This window comes from Monopterus albus, unplaced genomic scaffold (genome assembly GCF_001952655.1).
Source record: "Monopterus albus unplaced genomic scaffold, M_albus_1.0 scaffold290.1, whole genome shotgun sequence".
NCBI lineage: Eukaryota > Metazoa > Chordata > Actinopteri > Synbranchiformes > Synbranchidae > Monopterus > Monopterus albus.
The window spans coordinates 563957-590782 of NW_018128170.1; the positions used below are offsets into that span (position 1 = coordinate 563957).

Sequence of the window (26826 nt, forward strand, 5' to 3'; positions counted from 1 at the left end):
ATTTAAAACATGTCATGCATCCAGTTCCTGAAGAAAATCATCATAAATTCATTATTTAAATAATTACTATCCTCCTATCTTTTTTAATTATAAATTATAAGTATTCATACACAAGTACAACTTTTTAACATCTAACCTCTCTCATTCCAAAATAATTTTAAAAAACTGTAAAGTAATAAATATATGCAGAGTAGGACATATTGTGCTGGCGTTTCTCACCTGGCCCTGCCAGTCTGACGTGTTGATGAGGATGATGCTGTCCGGGAGGTGGTTATCAGACACCAGGATGTGGTTTAGTTGGTCATACACCGTCTTTCTAGGAATCTTGTTGGGTAGAAAAAAAAAAGAAAATGATTAAGATAAGGACTTATAATTTAGTTTTGGTTTCCAGGCTGTAATATATTTTCGCTAAAAGTTTCCTCCAGTGACTCTGGCTTTTCACATGCAAAATGTAAAAACAACAGGAATAATAGACTGAACTGGAGCCATCAACATGTATTTTATGTTTAAATAACCTTACACAACCAGAGTAAAGCTCATTCAGGTCTACAGGTGATTTTAGTTGGTCCTACAGCTCCCTCCTCCTACCTGCAGGTGGCAGCGTGTGTCCAGGGACCGTTCATTGTCCAGGCTGTTGGCCCTCTCATTCTGTGGTCTGCTGGGCTGGCGCTCCTTCAGTGATGTACTCCTGCCGCGCCTCCCTGCCAACTTGGGCTCCTGCCTGAAAACGAGAGAAGACAAGTGGAGGACTGAAGTGTTAGAGGCAGAATTACTAACGTAAACATCAGCAGCAACAAGCATAAACTCTGATCTGTGGGTGATGCTTGCATTAAGCCACACATTCATTATTCTCTGTGATTTCATTTCATAAAGGTTCATGTCAGATTTAAAACCAACCTGCAGAAGTATTACATTTACCTGTTGGATGAAATTATAAGGGACTCTGTCTTGGTCATCTTGCCACTCGGTGGCAGTCTTTCTAAAAACGTGTCCATGTTGTCCATCTCCAGCTCTGTGGTGGGAGTCACCGCCTCCGGCTGCTCCTGTGAGAACACATGTGTTTCTGCATTTTTCTTTTCAAAACAATATGCTGAACCTTTTCACACTTTAAAAGTGTGGACTGTTCTTGAGGGTTTTGATTGTTATTCACGATGATTTATTCTAATTGTTTCTAGGTCTTATGATTGTAAACTAACAGCTGCAGTGTATTTTTCTCTGTATGCAAAGTGACTACAACTATACATAACATACAGAGGAACAAAAACATGCAATTTCTGCACTGTGAACAACCTACTGCTCATTTGTCCACATTTGTCCTGAAAATATTGACTTGCCTAATAACACTAGTTGTTAGTTATTGATCTTAGGCAGCTTTATGAGTTCATACTCACAAAGGAGATGTTATCAGACGCACTGTCATCTGGAAACTTGGCCCCACTGCACTTGATTTTATCTGGGTCAATCTGAAACAGTGAGAAGAAGGATAAACATGACCTGGTTACGATGGAGCCCCAGGAACTTCTATTTCACACAGTGTTGTTTCATTCAGCACCTCGTGATGCAAAAGCAAACTAGTGATCATATTATCGCTGGTTAAACCAGCGTACTGGTGGAAAAATCCAAGCGGGGGACGTGATTTTTGGTTCTTCTGTAGTTCAGTGAAAGAGCCTGAGCCTTCCTACTCATTGGCGCTGGTCGGCCTCCAGCTGTTTCACTGTAGTATCAGTAACCCCGTTTGTTTATATAAACATAGAAGAAGCAGTGATCTGAGGTGTGCATGTGATTGGGAACCGATTTGAAGTGGCATGTTGGACACCTGCACTGCCCAGCTGAGATGTTTAGCCCGTTGTACTGAGACTGTTCAGGGTGTTCATGTGACTGTGGTCTCACCGGACTAGGAGGCTCCCTGTGGCTCCGACTGCTGTGGATGCTGCCAATCTCAGTTTGAGAGCTGGACAGGGAGACACCCTCAAAATATGGCCTGAAACAGAAAAAAAAGACCCCAATCTGGACTGAAGTAAAGACAACAAACATGTCTTAACATTACTATTGATGGGTTTTTACGTGATATGAAGAGTTTCCTCTGGGTCAGCGTTTTACATGCAGTTTAACTCAGTGGAGTTATGGGCACCATAAACTCTACCATGGCCAGATTTTACACATTGATTAGCTTTTTTTATTGTAGGTTAGTGATGCCAGCATTATAACTTACATCACACAAACAAAAATAATTAGCCCTATACAGTGGTGTGCATGAACTGAGTGTTTTGATTTTTTTTTTTTTAATCCAAAAACGACCATTCTTCCTGAGCTGCTTTTACATGTCAAAGTCGATTTATGAGTCGAGAGGCGTACTACTCAGCCTCTTATATAATGCCTTCTGTGGATCTGAAGGACCTTCTAAAGTCTGAGGGAATGACTGAAGACAGAACACGGCTTCAGCTGAGAAGCTCCACAGCTTACACAGAAAGCCTGTGTTAGAACATGGAGGCAGGAATAAAGACAAGACACTACTGAATTGGATTATGTGAAAAGAAGAATTTACTATTTATAAAGATGCACCCATATTAGGGAATGCCAGTCACGACCTCAGCTCTGTGAATACTGAACATTCTCCAAGTTCCCCAACAAAATGCTTTTCAGCTTATTAGTGTATGTTTTGATAAAATGTCCTGTTATTCAAAAATGTTTTCTCAGGTTTCCTACACTGCAAAACATGAGTACACAGAAATAAAACCCAAAATATTTACACTTTTTTATTGTTTTAAAAACTGAAATTACAATATCTGTGAAAAATATTGGCAAAATGTACCTTTAAAAACAAGCTAAAGCAATATTTCATACTCAGCCTATGTGTCAGAATAAATCGATGAATATTTTGAAAAGAAACCTTTTTATGCCAACTTTCAGCCAAGGTCTCTTTTAGCTGTAACATAATCACCATTAGTGTGAAAACTCACAACAAAAGATGCACACACTCCTCAGAAGAGCCACTCACTTGAGTTTGGGTTTTGGCGTACTGAGGACACTGTCATCATCGTCCAGCTCCGGGCCGCTGTCGCTGGGGTTCTCAAACTCCACACTATCCAGGTCCAGATCTTCCTCCTCCACCTCAGGAGGCGGCTCCGCAGGATCCTGCTCTGAGTCCAGCACCTTCACACGGGCACAGACACAAGCATAAACATCACATCTTTAGTGTCTCAGCATGTTCAGCTTCACAGTAAGCCGACAAGAGAACGGTCAATTCCCAGAGCAACACAAGACACCCACCTCATCTGAAACTCTGAATCGCTTCAAAAGAGCCACCACGCGCTGCTTAAAGTTCTGCTGCTAAAGCACAGGAGAAGAAACACAACAAGTCAGTTTGTGACCAAGTTATGATTTACTACAGCGCTCTGCTGCACAGGAGCTCCTCTGTTTCACATTTACAGTGCTGCGTATCGATTTTGCTGCAACATCACGCCTCACCTCCCGTCTGTGGCTTTCACGTCCTGCAGCTGCTCACTGAGATCTCAATAATACCATGTCACCTCTGAGAAAAAACATCTTAACACTGTCTCATTAAAGCTCACTGACATGTGTTGAATATTACTTGTCAGGCACGTCACCATCTGCTAATGAATCACATATAAGATGGACTCAAGATGGTGTTTACTGGAAAGAGCTGATGTTTATTTTAAAAGCACATTTAACTGCAGTTCCTGAGCCAATACTGGATTCTTTGGCTATACATATGTAAAGTGATTTCTTTATAGAAAACAATGCTGAATCCATAGACCATAGATTATAGTAGCACCAATCATTTGCCAGATTCCCAAATGTAACGCCACCTTAAGGAGGTGATCAACACTGCTCAAAGACCTGCTTCCCTGCAGGGCTGTGCGAACTTCAAATATACAGCTGGTGGACAAACTGAACACAGATGCCCCGATACGGACAACAAGGCCTTAGTGAATGTGCTGATAACTGTAAAATTGATGTGAATTTTACAGCATGGCCTTCACAATCACCAGATCTCAACACACACAAATGGAATACAGAATTAGGGAAAATCATTTTATTAGATTGATTAGATTTGGGCGTCTCTGTCGAGCAGCGCTGAAACTGTTCTGGAGGCTTACAACACCTGACTAGAATAATTTATGTTGTCATCCATCTGAATGTTTTGTTTCCTCAGTGCCTGTTGAGTGTGTAAATGGATTCTTACTCTGGTGATGGAGGGAGTCCTTACAATTGACCGCCTCTGTTTCTTTGGCTTTCTCACATCGTACTCATCATCTTCAAGATCCTGAAAACAAGAGAAAGATGAATAAACAAGAGCATTGGTATAGTATGTCATGAACACAGAGGGTTGAATACAAGAGACACAACAGTATTTATGGGTCACTTGTCTTGAGCTTTTCCTTAAATGATGCAGTGTATGGATGGATTATGAGACAACAGGCCTCTGGGCACAGACATGTAAAAGACTCCGACCTCTCCTACACTTCTAGGAGCAAGACTCACAGATTAAGCAACCATAGTATGTCTTCTTGTGGTTTTGTGTGTCCCAGTTGTCTTGTGTCTGGTTTTAGCCATTTTGTTAATTTTTACACCTTTTGCATTTCTTAGTGATAATTTAGCATCAATTAAAAAAAAAAAATTACTAGTTTTGCATTTTTTTTTGTCATTTAACATATTTTGTAGCCATTTTGCCATCTTTTTCTTTTTTTTTTGTAGTTTGTAAGTCTTTGTAGTTTTTTTTTTTTCCCCCTCATTTTTGGCTTTTTGTAATCGTTTTGTAATTGCTTAATTGATTTTCCAATGCAAAGTCTCTTCATGGTTTTCTGGTGTAGGAGCCCCTGGCCCCTTGGCCAGTGCCTAATAAACCATTTCAATAGTAGTACACATGCTTTATTCCATCCTCATGCCCCAGCAGAGTGCTTATATTGCCACTGACCAGGACGATGTGAAGTGATTTGCTTTCCCTCATGACCCTTCACACTGCTGATTTCCAGTCAGACTTACCTGTCCCTGCACAGCGTCGTCACTGGCCTCCTGTTCTGAGGAGAAGCTCTCGTACTCTTCCTCTGAGTAGTTATCTAAAGCATCAGACAAGTAGGGAGATTAAAGAATGGAGTGTAGAAGATGCCTCGTGCATATTTTAATGACCTTTTTAATTAAATTTGACACAGTCAGGCTCTAAATATACATGATGTACAGTTTATACAGAGCTCTGTGCTACATTACATTTATCTTCTCTCTGCAAGGTTACAAAAACAACACCCTGAAGCCTGTGACCTCTGCTCTGTTTAGCACATTTGGTGCTGGGTTGATCTCAGAACATTGGGGTAAGGAGAGGCAAAGTGTACCGGAGCATTTGATCTTCTGCCCTTCCTGCAGGGCTGCCTCCTCGTGATCTATTGGCTGACTGGACAGGGAAAAGATCCAGATCTCTGCCACCTTCCCCAGCATGTCTTTCTGGTTGCTGCAGAGGGGAAGGACCTGGCCTCCTTCTGTCGGGTGCTGCATCACCTGACAGAGGTGAAAGGAAAGAGAAGCAGAGGCACAACAATCAAATGTCAAAATATTTCTTTAACACCATATTGTGAATCAAGGTTTGAGAAAAGAATCCTGACGATGTAGGAAGAGAATCCTAACATTCGCCAGGCAAAATGTATTGGAGGAAAGGCAGAAAATCACCAAGAAACAATCATTGTCAGTGAAGCAGATGGAGTGAAAGTGGGCACAGCAACGTCAATTGCACACTTCAGTGTTTGACCTTCCATTTAAGTCTGACAACATTTTAATTATCTGTCCTTTTTGCCATTGTGGAGGTGGGTCTCTGCAGGCTCACTCTGAAACCTCAGTTACACGCTTGCATACATTCCCAGCTGTGTGCCCTGTAACCAGTCAGTGAAGCAGCAGCAGGCTGAGCGCCTTACCCAGAGGCCCGTTAGTGAGACAACAAACGTCATTCTTTATTTTTCCATACACATACTTAACTAGTCACTCCGGGGGTTCGAATTCTAATTCTCATCACAAACCCAGCACCGGACAGCGCCACCTCTCCTCGTGCGGTCCTACGAGACCATGTCAGTCTCTTGCAATCTACGCTGTGTTTTCAGGTGGTACGTTTTCAGAGGTTTGTTATATCCTTAAGTACGACTGTGTTTCTGCTTTCCCCCCCCCTCCCTGGCGCCAAAATGTTTTTTTCCTCCTCTGAGCTGCTGAGATGTGACCTTAATAAGCTCCACTGAGCTTTGTCAGCCATATGGGAACTCCTTAGTGTATCGCCATCATCTGTACTGAAGAATATTCATCTGAAGCAAGTCGCTTATTTATGCATTGTAAGAATTTTTAAAACAACAGTGTCTGCGGGGCGAGGTCACTTTAAAAAGATTTATTTAAAACAAGGTTTTTGTCGCGTCTTTATGGAAAACTGGTACAAATTAGAAACAGTGGAATTACCTTGTGTCTTTCAAAAATAAGCACCACTTTCAGACTAATTAAAAGACAAATCTGCTTATTTAACAAGGCTTTTTGTTGTATTGTATAAAACAAAGAGCTCCAAGTTATAGTAGACGACTCAGAGCCAGACTCCAGGCGAAGATGAGGAGACAAATTTTCTATTAAATGTCACCCTGCAGCCACAACACCCACCATCTTCTTATTATATTTTCACACCGGTCCTGACACTAACAGCCTGTTAGAGCCGATGCTCCTTCCTGCTCCTGCCTGGCACAAAACAACGGAAACAAGCCAGAACCTTGTTATCTACGTAGTCACACACAAATAACACAATCGGTTCTGTACCGGAAACAAATTCCTTGTGTGTAACATACTTGGCCAATACAGGTGATTATCCTTATTAATCTGTACTGAGGTAGGCAACAAGTACATAAACTTAAGCCTAGCAGAAGGGTCTTACTGTACCTCAGCCATGTCAATAGAGCCCACTGCAAGAGTCTTGTAGCCCAAGATAGTTCGGTTCTTGTATCTCTTCCGCCGTTGGAGCATGATCTGCAGCTTGTTTCCCTCTCGTTTTAAGAAGTGCGGGTACTGAAGGTGGAGCAATCAGAAAACAGAAAGGAAATATTACAAATAGTTTAATAATGAAATAATGAGCAATTAAAGTTGTATTTCACAGGGCAATAACAAAAATATTGAATGTTACCAGTATAGTGTATGTGCACAGACATAACGCTGGGCAATTTCACTTGAATTTATAAGGAACAGCAAATACAAACCTAAAATTATTCATAAATGGCTTATTTAGCAGCTAAAACGCATCATGATGAGTTTTACCTGCAGTGAGAAGGTGAGAGCCAGATCAGTCTCCACAGACCCACTGGGTGGCAGCACTATCTCATGGGACCTCAAAATCCGTTTGGAGCCCTGAAAGAAGCTCTGTGTTCAATTTAGTGTGCACAGCTGCAATCCAAGTCAACTGCTGCTATTATTCATTCTATAGCTGAGGTGCAGGCCGTATGTAATTCAGCACAATTTATCACCTTTTAAAACTCTTGTTACTTTTATTACATTATTTCTGCATTTCACAAATCCCATGGTCTTTACTGTATATGGTAATTTTACAAAACTAATTAACTTTAAAAGTCTACACGTCTGTTTCCTGTCCTCTGTGGACCAGCGAGTTAAATTATGAAGTTACATCTATTGGATTATAGCTCAAACAAACACATGACATGAACCAAAGCCAAAGGCTGGTGTGAAAAGATGTTAAAGAGAATCAAAAGAATAATATCATAGAATGTGGTCAGGACTAAAATATCCACCAGTATTTTCCTTTCTTGGTTCATCAGTGACTAAATTATATCAATATGTTATTTACTGCTCAATATACATGACATGTGGACATACTAAATGTGTTTGTGTGCAACAGATTTATATGTGCCAGATCTGTTGGTGTTTGTTTTTACAACACACCTGGATTTTCACCGCTATGACCACAGAAATCAGCTCTTTATCAAGTACTCGCATCACAACCAGCTTCTTCAGAGTCAGGCTGCACAATCTGCAGAGGGAGAAAGAACAAGGAAAAACAATGATTAGCTTGGCACCACTTTCTTAATATGCACGAAGAGATGAGTCAATCACACCAGCCAGTCAGGCAGTGCATATATTAAACAGTTTACAAGTAAGAAAGACACATACAGGCTGTCAGGAAACGTGGCAGCATCTTCCTTAGGGAATCACCAGGTTTCATGACTCTGTGCAGACGTGGTTGTTTCAGTGTCACGTTTTCACACCTTATTGTGCAGTAGGTGTTAATGTGATGCTCTTTAGCTGAGCAGCTTACAACGTGTGAGCAGACAGGGGCTTTACCAGAACTGACCGATACATTAGCTTAGCTGCTACCGGTGGTGGAATTTAGCTTATCACGTTTCTAATACTGGTGAACAAAGAGTAATGCAAGTAATAAAACAGTACAGAAATGCCAAAAAAGTATGTTTGAGGTCATTTAGAAACTGAGGCTCTGGTATATACTATAGTGCTGCCACCAGGGGGCACTGATGAGTTTAAAATATCCCGCTTGTTTGTTAAATCTGCACACAAACAGAAATACTTTTGTAAAACCAAAACTTAACCTCGCATACAGATAAACAAAGGGACATACAGTAAATGTAGCGACCCCCTCAATGAATGTAGTTAGGATCATGTTAGGAATCAAGTTAGAGAAAACGTCTTGATGGGTGCGTACATTCACAAACTAGCCTCTCATTTTTAGGAAGAGGCTCTCGGGTTTTATCATTCTGAAATAAATACAGACTATTTGGAGTTGTGATGGGTGCAAAGCTAATATAAAGGTAGCGAAGATTAAACATTCAGTGGCTGGAAATGAGCAAAATGAGCAGCCATGGGCACTTTAACTAGTGAAAGATAACTGTTTTATAACTGGCCACTGGAGCAATGAAGAAAGGAAACAGCTAAGGATTAGAGAAATGTTTCAAAACTTTCTTTGTTAGTCTAACTTAATGAGAAGCGAGGGTGTTGCAGCTAAATCCTCTTTTACTTGCCATTGCTTTGAGTTGCCCAGCAGACGGGCCTCCAAACCACTGAGGCAGGATAGTGTTTGGGGGTGTGTGCGCTTTGTCAGGGCAGTGGGAGGACAGTTGAATTAACAAGCCTGTCACGAAGTGAAAAAGTTGTTTTGTTTTGTTTTTTTAATGAAAAAAAAAAAAAAGTTTTTCTGTTCCAATCTTTGGCTCCTTTGACTAAATCATCCAGAAGAGCTGCTCAGAACAGGCTGGCTGTTCACAATCTGGAGCCCAGTCATTCATCACCCTGCTTCTCCCTTTTACAGCAAAAGTAAACAGTGAAATTGTGCCACTGGTTAGAATGACATCACTCCTAAATTATTCTGGGCCATAAAAACACAGCATTGAATGTTGTTCAGCAGCAGGGGTGGCTATTCAAGCAGAGGTTTATTCTTACACAGGGTAAAAGATGTGGGTCAAAACTGCCACAGCTGACAGGGGACAGAAAAACGAGTGGAGACTGGGACAGAAGGACTACTTCAGTCAAAGCAGCAACATCACGGTGTAAAACTATTCAGTTAAAAGTAGACGCCCTGCATTCAAAATCTTAGGTTTTAGCATCAAACAAAATAATTACACAATTCACCTGAATGTATATCATGTTATTGTGTTTTAATTATTGATGCATCATTGTTATTACTTTAATGTTACAGCTGGTAAAGGCGGAGCTAATTTTAACTACCTTATATACTTAGTTTGAAGTACGGCTAGGTAACCTGTGAATTTCCTGTAAACTGTAGTTTGTTTTATTTTCTGATTCTGAGAAGTAACTAAAGTAATCAAATATGTGCAATGCCGAAATACAATACAGTATAATATTGTAATCTGAAATGTCAAAGTATAAAATAGAAGAAAATAAAAATGCTACAAAACTTCAGCCTGTTTAAAGCTACAGTATGTAACTTAAAGTAGCATGAAACTTCAAATCAGTCCATTCTGCTCCACCCAGCGCTCCTCCCTCTTCCTGCTCCACTCTGCTGCGCTCTGCAGATATTACAGTAAATGAGAATGCAACAACCACTTACTGATCAAGCAAAGCTAATTAAAAATCTCTGATTGGTCAGAGAGGTCTGTCCTGCTCAAAACCTTTAGAAGCTAATTTTTCCGCACTGCTGCCAGCGCTGTTCAGTGAGTCTGGCTCACAGGAGGATTAACACTGGCTTTGGAGCAGATTTCTACAACAAAATTATTTGAAAAAAGTTACATACTGTAGCTTTAAGTACAGTACTTGAGTAAATGTAATTAGTTACTTTCTACCACTGAGTGGAGAAAACCCAGGGAGCGACATTAATACTCCAAATATTGAGGAGGTGACCTTGACGTACAGCAAACTAACCCCTGTCTGAGTCCCCTGTTTGAGAACAGAAGCTAAAACACAGAAGCACCAAACAACAACAACAACAACAACAAAAGAACAGCAGCGCTAACAGTCAAGAACCTTCAAACCCACTGTCTCTGCAGCAGAGTGGTATCAATCAGCTATGGGAGAACGGAAAACAATGGGACAGAGTGAGAAGAGATGACAAAGGCAGGCGTTGAAGAAGCTCCGGCAGGCTCAACGAAGACCGCACTCTTCTTCAGCTGAGACACGGCACAAGAAACCCCAGGCACAATGCACGCAAGCTGGTGAAGGCTCGCATTGTCTGCAGCCTGCACTCACACACACGCACACACACAATACACAGCATTCTTGCACTCCTGTTCTGTATTCTACCCTGTTTCCATTGTTTCCAGTCCCACATCTATTCCAGTTATACTACTGTAGGTGGTTGGATGATGCAGAAGGAGCCAAGTGGCCCCAGTCGGCTTCGCTAAAAAGTCTCACTGAGCTTCAGGGGTTTTAGATTTTTTTAAAACACCACTCACAGTGGGTTTATCTTCTATGTGTTCTAGGAAGAAATCTGCCCAAAGGAACCAGTGCAGTGAACCAGCATTCATTTCTAAGAGGATCTGTGTTGAATAAAAATCTGAAACAAGTTGAAACTATATATGGACACTTTTTTTGGGGTAAAATGGTTCAACACTGGTGATATTTTTAAATGGGGTCCAAACAACATTTTAGTGGGTACCTTTAATGAAACTGTTAGAGACTGCTGAGAGTTAATTAATCACATTATTCATTAATGACTACATTGATTAGCTAATGGTATCACTGGACCTGGCTCGTGGCTAAATTTTCCACCAGAGATCAATAAAGCCTTGTGATTATATTATATTATATGTCTGTATTAATCTGGTTCTGGAAAGTAGCTAATAAATTAAGTTATACAATTAATTTAGTGGAATAAAAAGTTCAATATTTCAGAAATTGAATTTAGGTGCAGTACTTGAGTTTAGTTACTTTCCACCACTGTGGATGTCTCAGCCTTTCAGTACGCCTTTCACCATGAAGTACTGTAACATATTGCCCATCGTGATTGGACAATTGCCCTTTCAGAGGGGAGCTCCACTGTTAAACGCTACCGACTTGCTCAGTGACACCGATGATTCTGTACTCCCAGTTCAGCCTGAGGGTAAGATTTAAAGATTTCTACTTTCATGTAATGAATAGCTCCAACGCCTGAGACCGACTCTCAATTAGAAAAGCTGAATAGCTTTTATTTTTCCAGCTGTGACTTCTGACTTGGGTGTAGTTCATATTAGTTTCCTTGAATGATGTGTTTTTTGTCACATCAACAAGTTGTGAAAAAAGTGAGGGGTACCAGCTTCCTGCTTTAACAGCACTTAAATAACATCTTTTACAATAAAATCCAACCCTCAACTTGGAAATCTGCTTTTCCCATTGCTCCCTCTTTAAACAATCTGCTTAGTATTCAGTAGCTCCTCTCTGTTCCTTCTGTGATGCACAGAGAGTGATGTACGATGCAGGTCGTGAGGTTTGACTCAGCAGCTGCTGCCTCTCTCGCTCTGAACTCAAGCTGAGGACACACTCACCCAGGTGTTCCCAGACTGAACACACAGAAAACCACACTGCTGCTGTTCGGGCATTGAAATGATTAAACCTGTTCCCTGCTCCATGGCCTCGCTGCTGCACCGGGGGGACTGAAACACACGGCCTGCTGCTTGTAGTGTGGCCCTGCCAAATCCTGATCCAGCTGCCAGCTCAGCAACGATGCTCTTGCAAAGGCTGAGGGGAGGACCAGCAGGCTCAGCATGTGATAATACAATCACTATCACTTCATCTGCCATGCAAGCAAAGCAGCAGGACTTTGTTTTGGCCAGTGACACTAATGAGCTGTGTCAGATCATATCAGCACTACCGGCGTTACTGTGTTCTGTGATAAGGTTAGTTAAACAAAAACTAGAAATGTAAATCTCTGTACATTAAAAGGACTTTCAGATAGGACGTGGTAAGTGTTGCATTTGCCGCGGGGGTTGGGTGCTGCACAGGGGAGGAAAGTGCACGAGCACAAAAGACGCACACTTTGGTCGCCAATTGTTAGGCGACCAAAAAGCTTTGGTTAGTAGACATTAGCTAGTTTTTCAAGCAGCTGACTTGGATGCACGATGTATGCATCTACATGTCAGCAAAAGGCCGTGGCTTTATCTGTACTGAGGAGGTCTGCATTCATTACTCCGATTGTGTGCCTGGCATGATTCACCTCAGTGGTGGGGGGACACTTTGCAGCCAGAGGTAAACAAGGAGCATGGCCAAAGTTAGCTAAAGAGCCTGAGCCTGGCCACCCCTTCCAAAGCTTTCTAGATCCACCCCTACACGCTTACTACAGCCTTCGGTTAACTAACCGTACTTTTAGTCCTGCGAAAGCATCTTCCCTGGACACCAGAACAGAACCATGAAGGTTTCAGTGCCTTAACCTGACACACCCCCAGCGTTTCAGAGCAGAGAATACTCCTTATTTTTTCATGACTTTGAAACCTAATTTTATATACTTGAGTTTTTTGTTACCATTCAAATGCAGGTGATTAACAACACTTTAAGGTTGCATAGAGTCATAAGGTTGGGCAGCCTGTATGTAGCCTGAGAGACCAGACTCAGGGCCAAGAGGTCTGTACAACACTCCCTGCACTGCTGAAAGGCAACTCAGGTTAATGTAGACCCTTTTATCAACTCAGGTCTTTGATCATGTGTACTACACAGCTTGACAGTAAAAAAACTATGCTCACAGAGACCTGAATAAGAAAATCACCCTGAAACTACAATAAATTTCCCTTACTCTACCTTTATAAACAACATGAGGGGACAGGATGACTGTGTGCAGGTTGCAGAATATAAACATCCAAGATTCAGTTTCACCTCCCGGATTTGCTCCTTGTTGGGCAACCGGTTACTGGAAGCCGCGCTGCAGTGAGCAACACGCCGCATCAATGCGATTTCCACACTTAACGCTGCCACGTCCTGCTCTTCTGCACTGGGCCTCACCCACACACACCCACACACACACACACAGGACCTAGGAACAGAGTTAATAGTGTATCAGATATCGTGAGGAGCCATCTTAGGTCTTCCATTTGATCCTCTCCTGGACGATGAGCACTTCACCCTCAGACAGAGCGATGCTTTTATAGTATAGTAGGGATGCACTGATACCACTTTTTTCAAACCAAGTACAAGTACTTACATTTGAGTATTCACCAATGCCAAGTGCAGATACAGATGGCTTTTAGCCTTTATAGGGGTGCAACCCTCTGTTGGGATGAAATTATCCCACAACCCCCGCCCAGAATGGCAAGTTTGGGAGTTTGGAGGAGGCCCCAGGGAAGACCCAGGAGACGCTGGAGGGACTATGTCTCTCGGCTGGCCTGGGAACGCCTCGGCATTACCCCGGAGGAGCTGGAGGAAGCGTCTGGAGAGAGGGAAGTCTGGGCATCTTTGCTTAGACTGCTGCCCCCACGACCCGGCCCCGGATAAGCGGAAGAAAATGGATGGATGGATGGAGTTTGAACTCATTTTCATACGTACAGCTCATCAGACTTCTGCCGTTAGCAACATAAAATGAGCGTTGTTTTTTTTTTCTTATTCTCAACAATCAGCATAACAACACTGTATGGGTTCAGTGGGTGAACGGGACCACAGGGAGAGTGAAGAGGTCGTATTTCTGCAATTCAACAGGTGTTTCATTCGTTACTCTCTCCATTACTGTTGGATTTTGTTGCATCTGGAGTGTTGCTGTTTCAGTAAAATACTGCCTCATGTCTGTATAAGACAGGGATGCTCACAGACACACAGCAGGGCAGAGAATCAGAGCTCACAGCTCAGCTTTACTTTGTAGTCGTCACTTATCTTAAAATATCTATGAACCACTGCACTTCCTTGCCCACCGCCTAACGATCAACTCAGCCGGTGTGAGGTTAATGTAATGCTGTACTGGTGAGTAGTATTGGTAGTACCAGTACTAGAGGGTGGTATCTGACCCAGTACTGGTATTGTGCATGCCTCTATACAAGTGAATCCTAGTTGTTTCAATAGCTGTGAACTAAAATTTGATCTCAAAAACAGTTTTAAAGCATGAGAACTAGAGACAAATGGATGATGGCTGGTTTTATCCAACAGAAGTGACAAAGTATGGAGCTTATGTACAAACCAACTTGGACAATGTCATTCTTTTTTTTTATTAGACATCACAGTTGAGATCAGAAACAGTTTTTCAGTCTAATTTTTAACGATAGCTCGGCCTCTCTGCTGATCTGGGGCCAGTCAGCGCTGCTTCAGCTCAGTCAGAACGTAGGATGAAACAGCAGTTCTCTGGTAAATAATCAAACATTCAATCCCATCACACGAGACAGGGCACGTCATGCCTTCTGAGACTTTCAGTCTCTGAAAGAAAATCCACTCTCTGAACCTGCTGAATTAAATTGGATTTGGGCCAAGCTTGCAACGCTTGACGACACTTCAGGGCTGATGTATTACAAGAAGATAATTATTTCAGAGCCTTACTGCAAAGCACAGCAGTCACGACCTCCAGTATCGGCACAGCAGTCTGCATCAAACTGAAAGTTCACCACTATCCTAAAAATGTGATCTGGACTCATTCACAAGTGTTAAAATAAATAAATAAATAAATAAATAAAAATAATAATAATAATAATAATTCAGTATTTAATGAAAGCTGAAGTTTCTCAGTAGTTGTAATGTCCAATGTTTGTGCTGTTTTGACATCAGATGTACTGGTTTTGTCAGAATCCACACTTTTCCAGTTGTCATACGTTGTGATGTCAGTGTTCAGTGCCATGGTGACTGTGGAGAAAACGTCGTACATCTTAGCGCTCGTTCCTCTTTCCTTGAATGCACACAGCAAAAATTTCATGCTACATATATTCCCACACCTGTAAGCCAGACGTAATGACTTCCCTATGAACAACAACAAACCTCAGTACTTTTGGTTTAGAGCCGCTTTAATCAATATATTTTATGATGATAATGTAAAAACTGTGAGACAAGGTGACAGCGGTGCTCACAGTGATGACCCTATGGAAAATTATCACCTGGGTCTGCAGCTCCTTTCAGCTTTATATCAAGTCTGAGCTCAGGCCGTCGGGCCTGGTTCACTCTCACCACTCTTACCCTCTCATTTTCGACTGTGGGCACATGTTTTAAAAATCCACTGTACGCTCACCTGCCCAGCACCAAACATCACAGAGGCACCGTTAGTGACCGGCCGACGAACACAGCGGTGCATTTAGCAGCTAAAGAAACCAAGCACACTCTCCCTGGCTTTAGCTCCATTCTTGCAGCAGACATGACACTGATATCATTCATCCTATCCAACTCTATAGTTCCCTAAAGGTATGAGCATTCCATTAACCACTGCTCCACCGTGCCACATCTGTTTCATGTAGTCATTTATTTGTTCACTGTAACAGTCAAACCTTTGTTGCATCAGAGCAACAAGCACAGCTCAAAGTTGGCAGCTCTCCAGCAGATCTGCAACTAAAACAAACTATAATTAACTGACCAAATTATGGGACCCCTTGTTCTGTTGTGCACTGGGCTAATTTTGTCTCGAACAAGCTGCCACATGTTGTGACAGTGACTTCACAACACTTGTTAAAGCCAATCATGCAAACACCACCCAAGTCAACGGATGCATCTTGGATACTACAATCCCAAAGCTGTTCAAACAAAACTGCTGCTGTGTTGTTTGCCGGGTAATTAATGATGTTTCCCTTCAACGTTGCTCGTTAGACACACCTCCCTGCCAGTGCATCTCCACTCCCAACTCATGGCCATTAACCTGCGTCTGTTTCTCCCTCTTCCCCAGCAGCTGATGATCAAAGCACCTGTTTTGTGTTGTACCTGGCATTGTGCTTGGTTAAGCATTAGTCGAGTCACTAGCAGCAATGTTTCATTTCATTGGCTGAGTTTCCCCGAATCTGAAAACCCACAGTGCACCTTGGCTTCCCTTTGCTTGGTTTCTTTTGGAGGGGGCTTCCACTCATTCTCGTTTAGCAAGTAAATTTTGTTATTAAACTTATTTGAACCTTCCACAGCCGAGTGTGACTCGGTACATGTGTGTATACACACACACACACACACACACCAGCTAAAACATGCTCATACGAGTGTGGCTATCTATTTTCTAATCTGGCATCTGAATATGCACAATCAACATCAGCACTTCGACCCTACTTGGACCCGCCTCTGATGCAGCTCTTGTTTTTTTTTCCCAGTGCACAGATGTTGTGTGTCTGTGGCCTAAATTCTCATGTCTCTTGGGGTTTTGGAAAATCCACATCCTCCTGTCTCTGTCCGTCTTTCTTTCAGTCTGGCAGTCCTGCTCTCTCTCTCTCTCTTTCTCTGTCAGCCTTACTGAAACGATGTCTGACTTGACTCACTAAGAAAAATCATGAATACAAGTCTCCAGAGATTCAAACTTCCCCAGCTGCAGAAACTTTAGTGTATTTTGAGAAACGCTAGACACTAAGGGGAAACTTTGGAGCGGCTCAGCAGTGAGACAGTACATTTCCCTGTCATACCACAAATCCTTCACCCATCGGTGAATGAAAAATGTCACATGGGAGGACTGGTACCCACACAGAGACCTGCCCAGGCCTTGAGGCTGTGGAGGGATGTTTTGTGCTTTACTTTCCTGATGTGGAGAAATCTTTGTTGCAAATGGGAATTTAAAGTACCATCAAAACACATCTCAGAGCGGATGTTCAATTTACTGTAAAACTTGGCACAGATGAATAATATTCCAGGTTGGAGGCTGGCAGACATTAACCAATCATAGAGGCAAGTCACTGTTGGTTTTAGTCTCTATACAGAGATTTTTGAAAACACTACTGATATAGAAAATGGCCCACCTTCACCTTTAATGTAGCTGATTCAGGTTAAATCCCAGAAGCAGTTTGTGTCGTCTGTCCATCACCTGTCTATCACAGTGAACCCACCAGCTCATTAAATTGCTCTGAGCCATATAAATGTCTATAATGTAGACTATATGTGACTGTTATTAACTCTAAGAGAAAATCGGTCCTCTTTTCTGTCGTACTCCTCTCACACTCGTTAGCAAATGATGGCCTTTGTAAACGCTGACATTTCCCTGCTGCCTTTGGGAGTCATCTAAATGTTTAAGATGTGAATGTAATTGCTGCTTCTTTATGTTCACACATCTGTGTCTGCTCACGTGGCCTCTTCATCGCAACCTTTCAAGTTTAGAATTGGTGGATAAACAAAAAACATCTTGCACCTGTCACACAGTGCAGACACAGCGGATGATTGGCGGGTTACTGTCACTATAGCAACTGAGACTACACATATAGTATGGCTTGCTGGACATGCTCAGCGTGCATGTGACTGTTGAGAGCAGATCGTCTTGCATGCTTTGACATCAGAGGGAAGAAGAAGAAGCAGTGGTTACATGGGACATCGTGTCCTGCCTGCCCGCCAGGCCTGGACTGAAACTTGAGATGCAAACGTTCTAGACAAATACTGCAGTCCAGCTATTTCAATCCACCCACTTACATCCTCCCACACACAGCAGGGTCATGGCTGTCGCTGCCTCAGAGCTGGTGGCATCTTACTCTAAACATGCTTCACACAATCAGCCTGGAATGGCTGACATACCAACACCCTCTGTAACACCACAGCCACCAGATTCTCCACCACCCGCTGCAGACAGAAGTGCTGAACACGGCGAACAACTGAATCCCCTCTTTTGAGATATTCCTGCTTTGATGAGCACAGCAGGGTGGGGAGAGACAGGAAGGGAGAATGAGAGGAGAGTGACACATTGTGTCTCAGAGGGATGCTACAGAGTTTACATTGTGCACAAATGTAAGCAGTGGCACTGTTGTGCCAGGGACACAGACTAATGCATGAAACTATAGTGGTTTCTTTTCTCTGTTCTCTATCCACTCACCCCAACCGGTCGAGGCAGACGACCACCAACCAAGAGCCGGGGTCTGTCGGAGGTTTCTTCTATTAAAGGGAGTTTTCCTTCCTCGCTGTCGCCAAGTGCTGCTCAGGGGGACTTACCTACAATACTGTAAGGTCTAGACCTTACTATATAAAGTGCCTTTAGATGATTGTTGTTGTGAACTGGCACCTGTAGATTATGATACAATCTGTGCTGCATCTTTTACATTTGCCCTTGGGGGTCTATTCTATGTTCCTGAGAGAAGCATTAGTTTATTGTTCAAGTGTCAAGGCCGAGTGGTGAACTTGTAAAAGCTATGAACTGATTCAGGCTGAGAACGGTTCAGGCACTCTTTACTTCTTTGCCTTCCCTTCTTCAGGGTGGTGCTATCCTGCTTGAGTGAGGCATAGGTGAGGTGCCAGGAAGCTTTGGGATGGAGGTCAAGGGAGAAGAGTAGTCCCAGGCTGGATCAGGGCCCAGACTAACCCCCCACCCCAAACCACTGGTCCGCCATCCCTGGGATCTGTAACATCCAAGAGGCTGCCAGTTTGTGACAAAGACGGAATGAGTTCATACAGAGAGAGAGAGAAACAGAAAACAAAAGAAACTGAAGAAAAGAGTGAGTACAAGAAGGAAAGTGAAAGCTATACGACGAGAGTGTGACACAGAAAGAGAAAGCGAGCGACACAGTCTCAGCCCGGTGCAACACTTTTTTAGACAGATTTGACAGCCAGACCATCGTTGTCTTCTGCCAGCCAACAGCTCCCAATTACCGCTGCTTCCTGGAGAAGTATACTGCAAAAAATAAATATATAAATGAAACTCACACAAAAAGGTTATTTTTACTCGGTAGGAGCCTGCACTATTTACTGGTGCTGGTTATGGTTGTTGCTGCAGCATGAAACAACTATAAAACCTGAGCGCCTCGGATACTTCCTGTGCATTTACTGCTCTTGTTGAATTATTGACTCAAACTCTTTGTAAAGCTTGAGCCAGTTGCATGGGGAACTACACTCAGCAATTCAACACAGCACCTCAACTGTACATTCGACCTTTACAACAGTCAGTCAGCCCACAATTAAATGTGTCAAAGAGCAGGAGGGCATTCATATGGAAGCTCAGGGTATGAGTTAAATTATGTTTTCTGATTATTTGGCCCCAAAGAGGAGGGTACCAGGCCATAAATCTTCAGAGCCCTGGAACAAGCAACACCGTTTTCCAGACCTAACCTTCCTGTAGCACAAAGCATCCCTGAACCCTATTCTCACCCAAGCAGAGAGCAGTTTCTGATTCCAGATTCATATTACACAGACGTGACATTTCCCAAAATGTTGAGCTTTTCCTTGCTGAACTTTTCAAGCTGAATATTGGAGCTCTGAGCACTAGCATCAGAGGCCCCAGTGGGAGTGGGCCCCCATCTGCTGCAGTGTTAGGGGCCTAATCTGAGCCCTGCTAACACCTGATAACACAGTGTCAGAAACACATATGCAAGCTGCAGCAGGTGAAAAGGGTTCACGCTGTGCTTTGCTACAGTAGGCAGACCAAGAAGCCATACCACACACACACACACACACACACACACTTTATAATCAATCTGCTGTGGTTCTGTCGTATTATTCAGGCACATGCCAGGGGCTCTCCACTGCTCAGCTGCTCATACAATATTCAGCTGTGGGATTTACTTGCTGGCTAGAGAGACGGTGTAGAGAAGTGACAGAGCAGAGTCTGGTAGGGCGCATGTGTATTTTAGAGTGTGTACTTGTTGCAAAGCTCAGGACACATCAAGCCCAAAAATAGATGTGAGCTCAACCTCAGACAGCTTTAGCAGGAGGAGGCAAAGTGCATGAATGAAAGTGTGCTGAAGTGCAGGGCCCACAAACATGCACATGTACACACAAAACTCACATTTAAAGTGAATGTTTTTCGCTCTCCGGCTGAGAGTTGGATGAGAAAATTGATGCCACTCTATCAGTCTTAGCTTGGATTAACAAAAACCGGAAACAACTAACCTCGCTTTGTTCAGAGCAGGTAACTAAATCCACGTACCGCCCCCTCTACAGCTCACTAATCAAGGCTGTATCTCCTTTGATTGAAAGGTTTCCACTGTGAGACTGCCTACTAAAAAGACTTCAGAATTTGCACAAGAATATATTCAGAATTTATTCAGTATCCCAGTAGGAGGTGGAGAGGGTCGTCCCCAAACAGTAAGATTAACAGTTTGGTCCCTGACGTCTCCAGTCCACATGCTGAGACATCCTTGGGTAAGACACCGAGTGCCAAATTGGTGGCCACTGCCATCGGATTGAGTGGGTGTGAATTGGCAAACGTTGTAAAGCCCTCTGAGTGAAAAGAAAAGTGCTATATAAACACAAGTCCATTTACCAGCTGCAGCTTTATATCTAACTCTCAGCAAAAAAGCACTTTCTCCAAAATGTTGACTTATTCCTTGAACATGAATGTGAAAGGCCTTTCTACTTTTTTAGGATTTATGACACATTTTCAGCAATAAAACACATTTAGAGTTTAGCCAAATAAACAGTGTGGTTGGAAATTTTCCTCAAGTCAAACTAAAACAGGTAATCCTTCATTTGAACATAAAACATTAAGAACTAGAGGCGTCAATATCAACAGAGGATCTAGAACGACAGCATTAACCCATCACATAGGCCGGGACACATGAAACAAAAGCACACTCAGCCCCTCTTTGCAGTCACGGAGGTTCATACATAAACCTCTGTGCTGCTCATGAATTATAAACAGACAACAGGAGGCAAAGTCTAAACTGCATTCTGATCGGTGCCCTCTCTCCATATAAATCACGTTCATATGTGCTCAGTGAAGCAGTGTCAGTAGATCATTAAGCTCTGAAGGCCAACGGCGCAGCAGGAGATAGATGCGGCTCTGCTTTAGTCTCTTCACACCTCGCTTTTATCATGAAAGGAAGTGTGTGTGTGGGTGTGTGTGTGTGTGTGTGTGGGGGGGGGGGCTTTTCTTCAACACTGCCAAAAAACACAGGAATACCACTACTTGTTAGGAAGAACACAAAGAGGGAGACAGAGTGAAAGCACTTTAAGTTTTTATCTTTAAAGCACTGAGGAAAAAAAAAAAAAACGTAGGCTGGGATTCCACTTTGGTATTTCCTAATTGGCTCTAGGCAGAAAAGATCGGTGTCAGCCTGCCCTCCATGGAGGACCTGTACACCTCACAGGTCGAAAGGAGGGCGGAGAGGACCACTGCAGACCCCTCACACCCTGGACACAAACTGAACTGCTCCCCTCCGGACGGCGCTACAGGTCGTTGTATGGCAAAACAACCAGACACAAGGACAGTTTCTTCCCCAGCACCATCACTATAATGAACAGTTAACTATGACTGAAGCAACAGGACTCAGCAACCACCACAGTGCAATAATCATAAATAGTACCGCTACATGCACCAGTCTGTTAGCTTGAAGTGTATATAATGTTGGTGAATACAGTCTCTCCTCCTTCTCCCACACTTCCCCTTCCTTTGATTGCACTATTCTATAGTCTGCTGCATAAAAACACAGAGTGCTGGAGACAAATTCCTTGTATGCTCAACATACATGACGAGTAAAGCTGATTCTGAAACACATTTATGCAGAGGCACACAAGTGGGGCCAAATGAAAACACAAAACCCATAAAATATGAAAACATGATATTTTTATAAAGAACAATTCATTGGAAGAGATGAGGAAAACATCAACTGCATTTTACATAGTGGTCCTGTAACTGGTTTGATATAAACAACCAGCAAATGTGTGCATGTGTCTAAGAGCGAATTTAAATTGTTAATTTGCACAGCAGGATAATAATGAGCACAGAAAGAAATCATGCAAGCTTCAAAAGCAGATCCCCCAGGGGTTTACAAGATAAAAGATGTCTCAAAATGAAACCACAAAAGGCAGAAAAAGAAAACTACAGCAAGATGACAAAAAAAAAAAAACTAAATTAAATTGGATTAGAAGGGAACAACTCAACAACTACATGAGACAAAACCCATTAGCAAAGATAAAAGGTATCATTTACAGTTTCAGCGCTGATTTTCTTCTGATAAAAGGAGAGTTTGCAGGTTGATGCTTTGCCATCTGAGACTTTGCAGTAAGAAATAAAAGAGATGGGGGAAGGACAAAAATAAGCAAAGGCAGAAAAACAGACAGAGGAAGAGAAAGGGACAGACATTAATTAACACGCTGAGTTAAAGACAAAGATATTAACTGATAAATTGGATGGGGGAGGTCCTGAATAGCTTCTGACCTGAGGCTACAGCCTGTCCTTCCCCCTCTCCTCGGCTTGTATCATCTCCTACATCACTGTGACAGCTCAGTGACCGACTGCTTATCTTTTATTAATAGAGGGACCCATTAGGCCAGAGAGCGTGTCTGCAGTTCAAGCTCCGACACAAAGCACCGCCATTCCTCTGATCAGACGCCTCCTCCTTTCCTGTTGTCTCATGTTTTTGGCAGCTTCCTGGTGCTTCACTGTAATGTAGCCTCTTATTTAGCCTCATACACAACAGAGGCGTGTTTCCATGTTACCCACAATGCTAACATCACAGAGCAACAGAAAATGAATGGGCTCATGTCAAAACCCCTTGCCAAATAGTCTATTTTTGGAGGAAAAGGGTGCTTTAATTTTCTTTGGTGAAGGCTACAGAGGCTCAGAATCACAACACCCCTATCTCATTATCTCAAGATATCAAATTCAGTGTTCCTGCCAACACACAAGCTTGATTGCTTCACTGACGCTGTCACAGTTTATTCTGACAAAACAGACAGAAACAATTTATCTCAGAATGAAATTATCCTCCAATCAATATCTGTAACTGGCTGAAAGTCGACATTCAAAGATGACAGCCAGGGAGATGACTTCTTATTAGACAAGATCATAAAACAAGAAAATGATTTTATTTGTTCTGTGTGCTTCTTTAAATGTGATTAGGGAGTGATTATATCAATGGCAAGGTCGGTCTAATACAACAACGGTCCTTCATGAAGGTTCAGTCTGTGTTTAAACTGATCATTCTGGAAGATGCCGTTTAGGGTTGAATTATATTATGTTGCTATTATTTTGTCCACCACATTTATGTCAGTGAGGTTAGGTTAAATAACAGAAATGCCTCTTTAGATGTGTTCACCTAAAATACTGCAGCGCACATGCCGAGGGAAATAATTTTAGCTTGGGCACAAGCAAAAGTAGTTGAAATATTTTTTTGACCTGAGGTTTGTCATCAAAGCCATGAGTTTATCTCAAGATAAGATATAGAGAGATGATAAGAAAGAGGAGATATACAGTAAAACCCAAACTGACATCTTAGTATGAGTAAATAAAGCACAGAAAAACCTTTACTGGATCCACACCGTTTCCCAACTGACCAGCTAAAGTCAATAAACTCGTGTTTATCAGTGAATCCAAACAGCAGTGAGGAGCAGGCCAACTTTCCCTGAACCCTGTAGTAAGAAAACACAAGGATCAATAGCAGCGTCCGTCACTACCTCCCTGTGTGTGTAGGCTGAGGCCGACTGGTTAATTGCCTTTAGTACCTGCAGACACCACAGCTGCTGAATGAAATCCCAGCGAAGCATCCTCCCAATAAAGACTCCTCGGGGGAGATAAGGGGAGTTATTGAAGAGGCTCTCAGAAAACACAGGCCTTCAGCTTTGTGTCATTTCTCCTGCAGAGACACTTTTTAAAGCAGATCACATGAAGACAAGAGCATTTAGCAGGGATAAGAACAGACTGAGGATGAAATTCAGTGGGCTATAAATAAAGTGTTTCATTTTAAATCTTAACATATGGACTTTTTTTTTTAAAACAAAAGCTATATAATATCCACCGTTTACTGTAGTTTTATATCATCACCTAGACTGTTTCATGTTTGGCCACACTAGCGGTGTGGCTATAAGGCTGGCAGTTGGCCCACTTTTTGGTCTAAAGTAAAATATAGCTATTCAGTGGATTGCTGTGGAATTGAGATTAGCTGCATCCACTAAACCCCAAACACCCGCAACCACTGTTCTGGGGCATTTTATGGCTTTTGTTAGATAGCAATGGTGGAGAAATGACAGAAAACAGGGACAGAGATGCATTTGAACCTAGGACATCATGGTTCATGGCTGACATCTTAGCCCCTAGACAACAGAAACACCAGTCCACACATGGGCAACTTTTTTGAGGCGCTTCAATTCTCCTGAAAAGCAACAATTTCACAAGTCAGAACAGCTATCAACCGTTTCCCAGGATTGACTCACGCCATCTCTTTGGAAAAGCAACAGTTTTATCACATCGTGGTTCCTGTACCTCAACTGTCTGAATGTTTAGTGCACCAGGGCGTTCATCAGATAATAATGGCTTCACTCAAGTGCATGCATGAATTCAAACAACTGAAGCAGAAGTTCACATTGGAAAAATGAGTAACTTGCATCACAGCAAATCTCTTGTGGGCCGACTATAAAAACACCCACAGTATATAAAAACACCCACAGTAAACAAAAGGCGATTATGTTGAAACCTTTAGCTTCAGTGCAGTACATAAATATTACTAACTCACATAGCTGTTTTTATATGTGAACTGCAATGAGTGTCTTTCTGAATCATTCATGTTTTGAGTGAAAATGAACCAATCATCTAAAACTTTGTTTTTATTCTACAATAAAAAGGTCCTGTTTTGGTTGTATTTACCAAAAATATCCATCTTCAATTCCCCAGATGATTAAACATTCCTTAATTTCACACACTGCTGAGTTATTTCTGAATCTTACTGAAGACAGCGACGTGTCCTCTGCTTTCAGGGGAAACACACAAATGCTAGGCTGTTGAATACTGAATCGTCATCCACACAGAAGGAGCCTAACAGTCGAATCAAGCCAGACATCCCTCGCCGTGATATCTGATGGCCAAGTGAGGAAACACTGGAGTAGCGCTGACGTAAAGTAACATTCACTAAGCCAGATTTTTTTTTATCTATAATGAATGCAAGCCATTAAAAATGCAAGATATGGAGATGTGAATTCAATCCCCTCCATCAGCTTAGAGTCAGAGTGAACTAGAAACAAGCCAGGGTAGATACTGAAACAGATTTGATCTCCAGGAGATTTGTCTGTGGTTACACAAGAGTATCAAATATGTGTGTTTGTGAGGGTGACAGAAAAGGCAAGTATGTAGGTTGTGAGCCAGCACCAAGGTCTATGGTATGGGGCGGCTGTGGCTCAGGAGGTAGAAATGGTCATCTCCTAACATGGAAGGTTGGCAGTTCGATTCCCAGGCTTCTCTAGTCCACATGTTGAATCCTTGAGCACGATGCTGAACCACAAGGTGCTCCTGGTGATATCACCAGTGTGTGAGTGCAAATGGGCTGCAGAAGTTGGAATACCAATGAGAACTTTGTATGCAGCACTGCACTGTGCTCCACCCATGATGCCAGACTGCCGGACACCCAGGCAGACAGGGTGCAGCATTTTCTTCTGTTCCTACTGTGCATATCTAGGACTTCTGAAATCATTGTCATGCAAAATGTTCATGTGTGCAAGCTGAAATATTCAAGCTATCCAATAAACATACTGCTACACATTTGCATACGTTTTTTCCTGCAAAATCCGGTTGATTCAGCCAGGCCTCTCTGAAATGAAAAGCTAGCTCTGCAATGTGGCCCAAAACTATGTGAATCAATCTGCTCTTATTACATTCTCCCCTCGCCTGTAACAGTATTGCACAAGATTTTGGAACCTGGCTGCAGGGATTTGCTCCACTTCAGCCACCAGAGCATTAGTGAGGTCCAACACTGATGTTGCGTAATAAGTCCTGGCTTGCAGTTGAGCAGTTCCTCTCAACAGTGTTCAGTGAGATGAGACAGTCCAGTTCTTCCACATTAAATCCAGAGAACCATTTCTTCTTAAACTCAGTTTTGTCAAGTTAAAACAAAAGAACCCTCTCCAGGCTGTTGCCACAAAGATTGGGAGCAAATTGTTATTTAAAATATCAGTGTATGGGGCAGCATTAACATTTCTCTTGGTTGTACCCAAATGTACAGAAATGTGTCTGTCCACATACTTTTGGTCATATGATATAGAATTTCAGCAGCTTAAAAGTACAGGAACATCTCACTTTAAACTATTTTCATTGGCACTTATTTTACTGACCAATTCATTACTACTTTTCTTAGCAAAGGTAATGAACAAATGACAAGGTTGGCTATAGGTGATGGTACTATGATCCGATTTACTTTGAATGTTGGACTTTTGGTCAGACAAATTGACATTTGAAGACATCACCATGAGTTCTGCTCAAGTATTTGTCAATTCCTGGCTATTTTCTCATGCACCAACTTATTTATTTAATTAAATGAATAATCAGCTGATGTTCTGATAATGGAGGTAACCATTAGCTGCAGCCCTAAATGAACCATACCTCTCAGGCTTATTGATGCATTTTTAAGAAGCTACAACACC

At 42.4% G+C, this 26826-nt stretch overlaps 1 protein-coding gene across 3 annotated transcripts in view; it reads right to left on the reverse strand.

Annotated features, from left to right (window-relative positions):
• The window catches only part of pacs2 (phosphofurin acidic cluster sorting protein 2), a 49254-nt gene that overhangs the window by 9096 nt on the left and 13332 nt on the right, over window positions 1–26826 (reverse strand). For 2 of the 3 annotated variants that reach the window (XM_020622926.1, XM_020622924.1), the window contains exons 2-14: window positions 7927–8014; window positions 7288–7377; window positions 6916–7041; window positions 5352–5514; window positions 5008–5081; window positions 4208–4288; window positions 3271–3330; window positions 2999–3153; window positions 1891–1981; window positions 1392–1463; window positions 919–1043; window positions 589–721; window positions 220–324 (exon numbers count right to left, since the gene is read on the reverse strand). In XM_020622926.1, the coding sequence (XP_020478582.1) occupies window positions 220–324; window positions 589–721; window positions 919–1043; window positions 1392–1463; window positions 1891–1981; window positions 2999–3153; window positions 3271–3330; window positions 4208–4288; window positions 5008–5081; window positions 5352–5514; window positions 6916–7041; window positions 7288–7377; window positions 7927–8014 (1363 nt within the window). The remainder of the gene's footprint in view (window positions 1–219; window positions 325–588; window positions 722–918; window positions 1044–1391; window positions 1464–1890; window positions 1982–2998; window positions 3154–3270; window positions 3331–4207; window positions 4289–5007; window positions 5082–5351; window positions 5515–6915; window positions 7042–7287; window positions 7378–7926; window positions 8015–26826) is intronic. The other variant, XM_020622925.1, reaches the window with a different exon arrangement.